This window comes from Osmia bicornis, chromosome 10 (genome assembly GCF_907164935.1).
Source record: "Osmia bicornis bicornis chromosome 10, iOsmBic2.1, whole genome shotgun sequence".
Classification (NCBI taxonomy): domain Eukaryota; kingdom Metazoa; phylum Arthropoda; class Insecta; order Hymenoptera; family Megachilidae; genus Osmia; species Osmia bicornis.
In genome coordinates, this window is record NC_060225.1 from 7,752,713 (window position 1) to 7,765,712 (window position 13,000).

At 50.0% G+C, this 13,000-nt stretch overlaps 1 protein-coding gene across 8 annotated transcripts in view; it reads right to left on the bottom strand.

The window, feature by feature from the left end:
- The window catches only part of LOC114875593 (tyrosine-protein phosphatase Lar), a 160,691-nt gene that overhangs the window by 24,996 nt on the left and 122,695 nt on the right, over positions 1-13,000 (bottom strand). For all 8 annotated transcript variants that reach the window (XM_029186030.2, XM_029186034.2, XM_029186032.2 and 5 more), the window contains exon 6: positions 4,790-4,972. In XM_029186030.2, the coding sequence (XP_029041863.1) occupies positions 4,790-4,972 (183 nt within the window). The remainder of the gene's footprint in view (positions 1-4,789; positions 4,973-13,000) is intronic.

Here is a 13,000-nt window from a genome sequence, read left to right on the forward strand (position 1 = left end):
TAGCGCTGTCGCGAAAAACTTTGATCGCCGCCAACAACCGAACCGCCGGAAACCGTTGCTCATCCGACGCTTCTTCCTCGACACGCTTTCTTCGATCACTCGCCGCCCTCGCTTCGCCGTCGTGCTCGATATCGGGGAAAAAGAAGAAGGAAGACGCGCGTACGAATATCTACGTAGGGCACCATCCGTTTGCCCGCGCTGACACAAAGCTCGATGACGTTCGAACGGCGCACACGATCTATCTGGGTTTATGTCCCGATAACGTCGACGCGCACGAAAGGGCTTTCATCGTGTAAAGAAGGGTGGAAATTGAATAAAGATGAGAATCTATCGCGCATTCGTTCCGCGAATATTTCGTCGCACCGTTCCACGGGATTTTGCCCGCTTTCCTTTGAATTTTGCTCCGTCGCAGACGCTCGAGCGAAAGCTTTCCCACGACCTACCCTTCTATCCGACGATTACGCGTTCGTTTGATCGAATTCGGTAGCTCCGAGCCGATACGTCTCCGATTTTGCCTCAAAAAATACTCCCCCCCGATAAATATTCGCGGATGAATTCTTCTGTTTGTTCGAGTAATCGTCGTGGCAGGAAGAAAAATAGTTTTTGCGCGCGTATCGAGACAGGGAAGGAAGAAACATTTAGCTAGCCGCGAGGAGAAATGCAGCTACGCGTTTCGACGTAAACACGAAAACGTAGATATCTCGGTTCGGTGGATAGGCATCAAGTAGCGAACGATGGTGGCAGCAGCGCGTCGGAAACGTCGAAACTATTTACCTCTGTTTACCCTCCAATATTGAAATATCTATTCTTGTATTTAATATCGGCGGGGAGAAATATACGCAAACACGGTTCGCCCTCCGACTGGTACTTTATTCGCCCCCGTCCCTCGTTTTCCCCAAGGCTGTGCACGGATCTTCCTTCTTCGGCTTCCTCTGTCGCGAAGGTACCAACAGAAAGCGATCGACGCGACGCGTCGACTTCGAAAGACGCTCGAGGATCGTTCCTTCGAATTCGATTCGATTCGACTCGAACCGATTCGGATAAAATGCAAACTGAAAATATGTTTACCCCGGGGCTGTTCACTGTTCCGTCTACACTCCTCTTCCCTCCTTTCTACCCTCCAAGAAGAAACGAAGAACCTCGCCGAGATATTTGCAAACCTTTTAATTGTTCTCATAATTATACTTCGCCCGGGGCATGCGTATCGACCATGTAAAAAGGTCAATTATAATTATCGGAAAACGTTTGCGAGAGAGCGTGGACTTGATCGAAGCGAAAGGAAAAACGGAAGGGGCGAAAGAGGTAATGGTCTGAGTTATCATGCTCGATTCACTCGGAATGCAAACACAAAGGGAATATGTTTACAAAAGAACGAGAATCATCCTCGAAGCAGGACTTGTCGTTTCGCGATCGCGACTTTCTCGGCGTCGACAAACAAATCCGACTTGTTTAGGGTGCGAGTGAAAATTAAAGTTTATCGATGTAATCCTCGAGAGGAAGATCTGGAATTTATCAACGGATCGAATGGAACGGGGTCTCCTTTCTTCCACGCAATTTCCACGCTTTCTTCTTGCCCGTATCCGGGTGAGAGAGCACGAGGGTAGGTGAGTACATAACCGGGTATAAGGTAAGTTACTCGATCCCCGTCCGTATAACCGGCGGCGTCGTAAGTCAACTATCACGTGGAAAGAGGGTGGTCTAATGGCTCTAGCGGCGGCTGGGTTTGCTGCTCTCGAAAAGGTCCGTCGACCGAGAAACGCGTTGGAAAAGGAGATGTTGGTTGTTCGCCAGAGACGTCTAGCAAGAGGGCGAAGAGCGCAAGATTAAGAAAGAAAGAGACCCGCTGCTTTCGCCCGAGAGCTTTTCTCGCAAGCTTTCTCTTCTAAATACAACGTCGATGCTTTCGACGATTACCGCGACGACGATCTTCCGATTCCTCGGGTATTCTTACGTTATCGTTACGGGCAATTAGAGAAGTTGCGAAACGATCAGGATATTATGTCGCGGAATTAAGAGGGGAAAAAGGCAAGGCGAAGCGTAGGGTGCAAGGAGGAAAGGTGGCGACGATAAGGAGGCCGGTTCGAAAGAAGGGAAGCAAGAGGCGAGGAGAATCCCGGGGCAGGTGTTATAAGCAGCAAGACGGCATGGCACGGTGCTGCAGTAGCTCGGGGCTTGTTTCAAAGTTTCAGCCCTGCTCATCAAGCCTCCCAGCTTTAATGCTGGAAATTTTACGAGTGTTGACGAAGCGTTAACTGCCCTCCCGCGCTTTTACTTCGCCCTGCCTGCTGCCCTCTCACGCTTTTACGGCCGAGCACTGCAAAATATAATTTAACGATTCTCGATGCGTTGAGCTTTTGCTACGTTCCCCCTTTTTTGTCGCACACGCGCACTCTTTCCTTTTCCCGTATATTTCCCGACGCCATCCTGCCCATCCTAAGCTTTTCACGATTTCTCGTGTCCTCGAGTACACACCATGTAACTCGATGTTCGATACGCGTTTTCGGTCAGGCGCGATCTTTCCGCGAACATTGACAAAGCTTAAATGAAACGTTAAATTGGTTTATCTCGGGCGCCGGAGAATCCGCACGAGTTTAATTCTCTTCAATTATCGTAAAGTGCTCGCCGTTCACCAAAGCGGCCGTTATTTTAATACGCCAGCGACGCTGCTACCTGCCTGGTCTAACTTTAATTAATTTGTCTCGTTTGCGCGATAAACGGAAATGGAGATCCGCGACCGTATTGTCCTAGTGTAACGCGTCCTACGCTGTCCGCTTTCGCCGCAAAGAATTTTGGAATTACATTCTGTCCGTGTCTCTCGCCACCCACCGTTCGTTTTGCTCTTTTAAAAAGCCACTCGTCCTTTGCGACGCGTTGGTTCGTTCGAAACGGAGAAAGATCTCTGGACGTTTCCTACGAAACGAACCTCTTGCTCGATCCTGGATGGGATTTCACGTAATTTAACAAGAGTGCCGGTCCTGTCGCAACATTTTGGAGTTTTGAACGATGCTCCATAACAAGCAACTGCACTTTGATACCGTTAACGTAAACGGGCGAGTGCAGCTACTCTCATAAATGAATTCAAACAATGGCACCGGCGACCGGCAGACTTGTAACGGTGCCGTGGGGTTAGGTACGTGCCGTTAAAATTTCAACGTTAACCCAATATACGCGAACAATGGCAGGGAACGGAGCCGACGAATTTCATTTGGCCTCCGCTGCATCGGGAACAGGCTCTTTGAGGATTTTTCGAAAAGCTCCGACAGAGAGGATCACGAACGCGGCCCGTTTTTCCGCCGTCTTTCATCCATCCATCCGACAATTTTCTTCTCCGGCCGACTCGCGACGCGGTGACAACGGTATCGCCCTTCACCTGCGCTTTTTGCAATACATTAAGCCACGTACTCTGCACGACGACGCTTCTCTAACACGATATCGACGGGGGTGGATGGAACTGGCTGAGCGAAGACACGCGAACAACGTTAAGGGAAGGAGCGGACGAACGAGCGTGCGAGTGACTGATGCGACTGGAAGGGGAATGCTTTCCGCTTCGAGCTTGCCATTCCACCCTCCGTCCGCCTTCTCTATTTTCTCTGTCGCTTCGCGAATCGCGTTTCTACACCCACGCGTCCCCAACCCCTTCTCGGCAACGACACACGCTCCTTTCGAGACTTCGATCGGCCTTTCGCTCCAAGAAATTCCTTCGATAAGCACGCACGCGATACTACCGATTCCACGCGAATTCTGCCGATCGGTTGCTTCTCTGATATCGCGTTCGACGGCCAATTGTTCCTTTTAATCGGTCCAGACACGAGCCGCGTGTCTACTTCACGCAAACGGTTAGGATACAGATATTCCTGGATGCAGAACGGGCAAACGATACTAGCGTGTATGCACCAGGCTTTGCTGCATCTAACGTATACTTTTCACGTCGCGGCAAACTGCGCCGCTCGCCGTAAAGATAGTCGGCCAAGTGTATTACGTGACGTGCGGCTCGATAATGATACCGGTATTGCGATAAAAACAAAGTGAACGGGTTATACAGGTACACACACGCGTGTTCTTATACGATACACGTATACAGGGGTGATAGGGTGGGAGTGTAGGATCGCGTAGCTAGTCGGTAGGGAAAAATAATGATAATAGGTTACGTCGTGCGTTAGCGAAACAACCTTGCTATATATGTAGATATTGCTCGTTGACTCGTCCGCTCGTTCGTTTTCGCCCGTTATCGCGAATTATACTATTCGTGAATCGTGGCTTCTCATTTACGTCCGTCCTCCTCGACAACCCTTTATTTTTAAAGCTCCGTTGCGCGATTACGCTTATTATCCGGCCAGCGGAATAAAGAAGCACCGTGTCGTGTCGGCTACGACAGCGAAGCGGTTCGTTCGATTTCAACGCAAAGTCTTGGACTTTTGACAGGTTGATCGAAAACACGAACGATATGGATCGAAGCGTAGGAAGAGAGAGGCGAAGCGAGGGCGGTTCGAGAGCGGAACAGAACAGCTGCGCTCTCGGCAAACTAGATGGATGCGTTGGATGCTCCCATATCGCGTGACCACTCGATCAACGCTACCGCCAGTTGACAGTGACTTACGCACTCTGGCACTCGACGAGATATGACACGCGCCAGCGAGCTTCGGGCTGCTATGCTACCATCGCGTCCCATCGCGTACCGCGTTTCCAAACGTCTTCGATCCATCCAACGTCCGTATTTCTCTTCCGCTCCATCTCTTACAATTTTTTCCATCCTCCCTGTCGACCGATCTATCTGCGTCCTCGTACTTACCGCTGTCCAAAACGGTGTACCGTGGATTGGTCGTGTCGATCGGCAGCATGTCTCGTACCCAGGATATGATCGGAGGCGGTGAACCAACGGCCGTGCAAAGCAGCACCGCGTTGTGTCCCATCTCCACCACCTTGGTCGTCGGTGCTTGAGAGATCAACGGGAAACCGTCCGGCAGTTTCTCGGCTGAAACAATAGAAAGAGAAAATCAAAGTCTCGATACGTCGATCGTAGCGAGTAATAAATAGAGGCACGCGTGGTTCGCGTAAAATCGGCATGGGATCGAATACTCGCCGTTTCGCGGTCAATCTCGCGGGATCGAAAGTTAGGAAAAGCCATTGGAAACGCGAGGATATTCCATTCCCGTTTCCATCACCGTGGACGAGAAGACGACGATACGGTGTGGCCACCGGATACACCGGTGTGTCCGAGTGTCCGAGAATGGAATCGGAATTCGATACAGCGGAAAAAGTTGGTGAAACGGTTTGCAGGCTGAGAGAAAGAGGTTTCTCAGACGAACAGAGGGGCGCAAACGATCGATTTGTTTCACGCGATTTCCACACGCTTTCTCGTTGTTTTCCCAGGAACGCGGTATCGCGAAATCGAAAATATCGAGTCGCGAGGTTACATCGTTGGTCGAAGAGGAGATTAATTCGACTTGTTTCGCGGTGCACGCGATGGAAAGCAAGCAACCCACGTTGGCCTCGTGCTTCGCGTAATTACGACGATACTGCGTTAATCCTGAGGGTGAGCTGCTAGTTAAATTTCAGTTCGAGGATGTTGCACTCCAAGTTTCGAACAACCACGCGTAGTCCTGCTTCCATTTCAATGGGGCTTACACGCCTCCAACTAACTACACGATAATTTTTCCTTTTTCTTTCTTTTTTTTTAGTTTAATTAAAAATCTACCGATAATCGGGTCGCGTGGAATTAATTAAAAACCCGTTCTACACTACGGTCGAGCCGAATCTCGTCATCGTTAGGTTGGATGATCTTCGACGTCGACGACGATAATTAAAAAGCATCCATCCTCGTTCTTACGACGCTTTTATGAGTTTCGTTTCGACGCTCGACGATTCGCTTCTCGGCTAGGTCGGATCCGTTCGATTTCAAGGGCCGCGAACTGGGTGAAAGTTACGAAAGACTGGCGATCAAACTGCAATTACCATCGGGCACCGCCTGACGGCCGACGGGGCTCGGTAAATCGCTCTTTTATAATCTCGTCAATTAAAAGAGCAATCGGAACTCGAGCAGCTCGCCAAGTCGGCTACCGTAGGACTTTTGCCAATTTTTATAGAGTCCTCTCTCGAATCTACCTCCGTAGATCACGTTTTAAATCAGAGGAACCTGTTGGATCAGCCGTGTGTCAACGAATTCGCTTCTATCCTCTTCGCCTAACGCGTAAGAATGTTTCTGAAAGGTTGTTCTCTCCGCTGCTGAAGAATAACGGTGAATGGCGGGAAAAGTGAACGCGGACAGGCGGTTTGATTTTTCCTTCCGTTAACGAAGAGGATTAACGCGAGAACCGGCGGTATTTTCTCGTTGGTAGTTTGCTCGGCGGACATACTCGAGTCGTGGAGGCAAGCAAGTCGGAAAATCCGTTGAATTCTGTCAGATTCAGCGGACTGAGGCGAAGCGAGGAGACGCGACGACTGCCGTGTCATCGCGTACCCACCGAAGAGGCTGCTCCTCGTCGTTCTTCCTCGGTACTTTCAACGGATCTTCCTTCATCCATTGTTTTCTTCCCCGGCGTCGCTTCTTTTGTCCTCGTTATCGTTCGAGTTATCCGGCAGGGCGGCGCCAATTATATCGGCGACCGTGAGCGTTCACGGCCAACGACAATAGAAATCGTCCACAGACTTTCCCGCCCCTCGAATCGTCCTTGGACCGGTTCGCTTACCCCATTTTCTTTTACCCTCGCTTTCGCTCTACCCTGTCCACGCGGGGACCGGAATCTCTTTTCGATAACGCCATTGTCCCTCTACCTCTTTTCGCTTCCTCGCAATTTCCTCCCTTCCACCTGTACCACTTCGTACTTGGCCGGAATAAAAAGTCTCGTTCGTTTGCTTTGCCGCGATCCATCAAAGACAACGAACGGACGAACGCGTTATGCTTTCAAAGTCCTTCTTTAGTCTTTTTTAAACACCTAACCCAGTACGCCGAGTACGGCGAGACTCTTTGTTTTCGTTTCTCCTTCCGTTTCGCTCATCTAATATATTTCCCTGTCAGCTTTTTGCTCCTTTGCTAGTTGCTGCTTTAAAATTGCAGCCCTCGCAAATTGTACGCGATGCGAGAAGACGTTTCCGCGACGCTCTCTATCCCTTTTACGAAAAGACGATTCTCAGCGGCGAGGAAGAAAAAAAAAACAGAGACGACGAGAACAATGGATTTCCCGGGAAGAATAAACTAGCGAAAGCCCAAAGGTAGAAGAGCCGGAGACGTTTTGTTCGCTTCGCATTATTTTGCCCGACGACGAACCGGACAGCCGCGAATAAATCGTAATCTTAGCGAGACGGTGTCGCATTATTAAGCAACAGGTGATCGTTGCTTTAGTCGCCAGATGAAAGACGTCTTTCGACGTTTCGGATTCCCCCGGGAGGGAAAGGATGGAACAACGGGGATAAAAAAGTGTCCTGCCGTTTCGGGTAAACGTAAAACGATCCGGCCTCGTCGATCTTCCGAATCCCCGGATCCTCGAAATCGCACGCGAATCCGGCTAAATTCGTTGAAATATCGTCGCGTCAAGATGGAGTCACGCGTTTCGGGCCGAGGGAGGAGAATGAACGGAAGGAAATAATAACGAGATTCGACACGACTGACCCGACGGCCTCTCGAGAATTTCAAACTCATCGAAGCGAAGAGAAGCGGGCGCATAAATAACGATCAATGTGGAAATAACGGCGTTTTCTCCACGGTGCCGTACGTGCGTCTACCATCTACGTTTTCATGAAAAAGCATGACTAGCAGGATCGACCGGTAGCCGAAAATCGTACGTTGCATGGAAATTTGTGCCCAGCTGACGACGCAGCTGAGGGAATTAATACGTTGCTGTCGGTGGCGAGAAACGGAGGCTCAATAAGAAGCTGGCCGATAAACTATACCGGTTAAAATACCCCGTAAAAGTGCCGTGCAAACGCGCTTTCATAATTCAAGCGCATGCGGCTGCAGGGCGGTGCTTTCGTCTTGAATATACCTCTACGAGAGTATGCGAGCGTGTACAGGAGCATGTAAACCCGGCCAAGTATACGATACGTACGTAGGTGTGTGCCCCGCTTGCTTGCGTCGTTTCCAGGGAAATCGATCTATGGAAAATTGGCTGGGTTTGCGAAAAAAGTGCTGGTTCGATCGAGGGACACGGGGATAGCGCGGTAAATCGAGGGAAAACGAAAACGAACGGGAATACGGGCCGATAAAATCGGCAAATTAAATTCGAGAGAAAGCAGAGAAGGCGCGATGGAAAGAAAAAAAAAAGACGTTCCGCAGACGCTGTACAACGTCGCGACGTCTCCCTTTGCGGAAAGTACTTCCCTTTGCGTCTAGGTACGCGGGAACTTGGCCGAGCCAGTCTCGGGGGATGAGTTTTTCTTAAATTCCGACGTTCAAAGGGGTGGAAGCTGTTGCGAACGAAACGGAATCGGGGGATCGAGAAATTAAAGTTATAGAAGAGGGAAAGAAAAATTGCTAGCCCGCGTTCGCGCCACAAATTTCTCTCACCCTCTTGCTCCTTTGAAAGTTTACGCGTACACTGGAATCGTCTAGCCAGGAGGAGAGTTCAATTTTCGTTGCATCCGCGGAAAATGATTAAACTCGCAACCTCGATCTTTCTCCCTTTCTCTGTCCCGAACTTTATCGGAGTTTTAATTGACGGGTAGATACGCGGGTTACGTTCACAGAAGGAGCCGAGGGACGTTTGTTTGCTTTGTTATTCGTTGCAAAAGGAAGTGGAGAGAAAAAAGGGGAAGAAGGAAAGACTCGATCCGATCGCCACACGAGGAGCTGGGAGTTTGAATAACGTACGATGCCATGCAACGACGGCGGCAGCAGCAGCAGGTGGTGTAATACCGTATGGAGAGAGGGATGGTCTCCGCGTAATATTCGAGCCACCCCTTTTCCTCTCGACCCCTGCACTCACTGTGTGCCTCTCCTTGAAAACGAATCGAGGCAACTCGTCTTAACGAAGCCTCGCAGCATCGAGTGGCTCGGTTTCGAGTGCCGGCTCTAGAGGATTAGGCTCTGAAGACCAAACTCGGCTCGTCTCGTCTCGTCTCTCTTGAACGAAAGAAGACACGCGATGCAGGGAGTGGTGGAACGCCGAAAGAGGGCCAGCCCTAAATCGTCTTTTGATCTGGTAATTAATTACAAGCGCGTTACCCTCGATTCGAGTAAAAACGTAAACCGAATATCTCTTCTGGTATTCATGCGAAGGGGTAAGATCGTCGGTCGTCGATCGAACTGAAAATGATAAAAGAAGAAGAAAAAAAAAGAGAAACAGCGAAAGGAAGAGGATGCCGATAACAACGAGAAAAAGAAAAAGCACCGGCTCATCGAAGCTTTTCATTTCAACCGAGCGTCGATGGCTTCTTATCAATTAATCGTGAAGCCCGTACCTTTACGAGCGGCCGATAGAAACGATTTATGGCAGAATTTATTGAATTTATTCAACCGATTACGACGATATCGCGAATATAAAGCGCTCGCGGAAACTTATCGATGCAGCATCTATACAAGGTAGCGGGAGGGGGGATGGAAAAAAGAAGAGAAACGAGGAGGGTGGAAACGAGCGATGAGGAGCGTGGCGCGACGGGATGAAAGAGGAGCGAAGAGAACAGAGGCCGATCGATCGGAAACTCAAAGTTTACCAATGTTTTTTCCAATTCAATCCCGTTCGCTTTTCAGGGACGCGATGTTCTCGTACGAAGCATTTCCATCAATCAATTATTTAGCCAACGCTTCGTGAAGGAGTTCGCCATCGGCAGCCTCAACCTCCCGTTTTCCCTCGAGTTACGCGCACCGCACCACCACGGGGTATTATTATGCCAGAGAGCAATCGATTCAAACGAAACGGCTATTACTTGCGTCACGTTGCAATCCGATCGGCATACTTTCCAGCTACAAAAATAAAACGCTCCGGGATAAGACGTCGCTTAGTGCTTCGGAAGCCTTTTCCGTTCGTCGACCGGTAGTCAGCGATACGTTTAGAGCTGCTATTCAAAAGCGTCGACGAGTTCGAAAGGAAGCGAAACGCGTCACGGAAAAGTAGAAAGGAACAGTGGTCAACGGTGGACGCGTTCACAGTTAATCCGGAGCAACGTAACCGAGAAGAAAGCGAGCGAAGAAGAGGCGCGTTTATCTTTCCCATCCTATACACTGTACACGCTTCGTTGTTTTCCCGAAACAGGAACCGTGTATGCTTTCCGCTCGATGCGTCCACGCGGTTAATCGTCATTGTGTTTAGCATTCTGCTTTAGAAAATCCGAGGAAAATCAACTCCCGAGACTGTGGCCGGTAGCCGGTTCTCTCTTTACGCTGGTCGCGTGCAAACTCGCCGGATTTCCCGAGAGCGAGAAAATTCCGAGTGAACGGACGCGGAAGTTGGTCAGTGTAACGATTTGCAAACAAACTAGAAATCGGGTAACTCCGCTGTTTGCCTTTCGAGCTTCTCCTTCCGCTGGTTTGAACCTTTATCCGCGCGACGTTCGTAAGGAGTCGTCGATTCTTTGGACGAGCGTTTATGGAAAATACATTTTCCGCGCGAAAAGGGACAGTGACGAGGAATACGTGTTAACGACTGGTAGGGTAAACGGAGGGGCAGAGAAACGGCAACAGGGACGATTAAAGTGCAAAATCTCGTACGTGGATGTTGGATAATTTGATGGAAGGGTGGAAGGATAAAAAGTTTCATTAGGGGAGCGTGGATATAGCATCGGTGTTTACCTGTCGCTCGCTCGATCGACCGAGCCGACGATTATACGCGAATTCGTCGATGGTTCTACCGCATTTTCCGCAGAATCGCTTGTTTTCCTACGATCGATTCGGCTGTTTGCAACGACGCGGTTGAAACGTAAATTTTCATCGTACCTCGAGGCGTTCGTGGTGCACGAATCGCGGAGAGAACGCGCATTTGCTCGCAATAATTTCTCTGATCGAGAGGTGAAGCGGATCGGAGCAGCAGTCAGATAACGTGGCAGACTGGAGGAGCAGGCAAATCATCCACGCGGTTTCGATGCTTCGCGTCGCGTCGTTAGGATCGGTTATTAGAGACGGATAATCGAGGGAGCGATCGATCACCGTGCTTATTCGCCGCCGCTGATTGAACGTCACGCCTTGGCTCGATCCGTGAAACGGCAAGGAAATCGATCGGATAGGAGGTGATCCGTGAAAATGGTGCCGATTCGTCGAATCGGCGTTGCAGTCGGACTCTTGGGTCCGCGATGTAGCTCGACATCAAACAAATGACACGGCAAGCAAATATGACTTACATCAAAAATTGGATTGATATTACGGCGGTGACGGCAAGCCTCGCTACTGTTATCGAGAATTTGCCCGCGTATACGAGATGTTTGCGAAATAAATGTAAATATTCGTTGGTCCATTAGCTAATTAATCCGGTGCATTAGAGAAAATGCCAAACGGGATAGTCGCATCGAGGTTTACGGCGAAATTGTCGGAATAGTGGAGCAACGCGTGGCCCGGTTTCTGTATGTGTCTGTCTGTGTCTGGTTCGAATATGTGTAGGTGCGCGTAGATAAGCGAGAGAGAGATTTCAGTTTTGGCGATCGTGACCTGAAACGGACTCGCCGGCTAATGGACATCCGGTATTTCTCGGTGAATTTACCTCGGAATGGAACAGAGTTCGCGGCCAGTCGATTCGTTCGTCTTGGACGAATTTTCCTCTCGTTTCTCAGCCAGAACGAATCTCTTCTTCGACGACCCGCAGGGAAGGAAATTGGTGCGCCGACGATTACCGGCATTTCGCCCAATCAATTTGTCCCGTTATTAAGTGGCTCGACTCGAAATCGATGAAAGCAAAAGACGAAAGAAACGATGTCGAAATTGTTGAACAAGGAACTTTGAAAAAAGAAACTGAAGATGAGGTGCGTTTAACGAGGCTAGTGGAATTTGTCGGTCCGGCGGACAAGGAGGTACGGGGGGATAGGCGTTAATGAAATTTACGGGTCATAGATTTCTCATCCGGGGTAAGGCAACAGAGACGGACTGCTAGCGGATACCGGATGAAGGTTTCCTTCTGTCGGTCTCGTTGCTTCCTCCTCGCAATATAACGCGCCGTTTAAAGGGCCGAGTCATTCTTCCTCTCGGGATCGACCTTCAATCTCGCAGGGCATTGTTCGCCGTCCTTTAATCCTGCCTACCCTATCGCGCGATTCAATAAATTCTCCGAAGAGAAAGCTTCGCTAGCGGAGGCGAGCGTTCTCTCGCGTTGAAAGTTTTTCGCGTAGACGCGCTGGAAGAAAGAACGCGGCCACTTTGGGGAAAGCCGGGCGAAAGCATTTTTCCCCCACGGCTTTCAGAAAAACTTGCCGGAAGGAGGTAGCGCGGCCGTAAATACGTCGATTCAGCGGCGCGCTCGTATTCTTAAGTAATTCATAAGCAGCCAGCTCGGAGAAAACGGTTTTATTTTCTCGTCCCTTCTTTTCGCGGTCGACCCAGGCCGCCACATTCGACCGTTCCAAGCGTTTCGTTTAACGGAAACAAAAATTGTCCCGCGAGCGGAATGAATGCCTCCGTTGCCCTGGGATGGTTTAAAATTGCCGTCGAATACGCTGGACCGTGCCGAGCTCTCAAAAAAACGCTTGGAACAACGTTCCTTGCGACGATCGATCGTGCCTCCCGATATTCCACCGCGTTTTTCTTTTCTTTTTTTTCACCAGACACCGATTTTCCGCGGCAAAGGTCCGTTGTTTCTGCGTCGACGATACAGAGCCGCGGGCGAACGCGTTTCTTTCCTTTTATAATACGGAAAACTCGCCGCGAATAGCCCGCAGCGAGGGGCTTTCGATCGTGAGAAATTGGGGCCAGAACGTCGCCGGTGGTGCCGCGAACAGGAAGGAGAAAGCTCCAGACAAGCGTGGCAAAGCGCGGAATCTCTCCATCAAAAGCTCAACAAAAGCTTGCTCAGGGCTTCGCTTCGGCTTGCCGGTAGGAAAGAAGGGGATGTGCCAGAGAATGCCAGCTAATGTCTAAGACGCGTCAGCG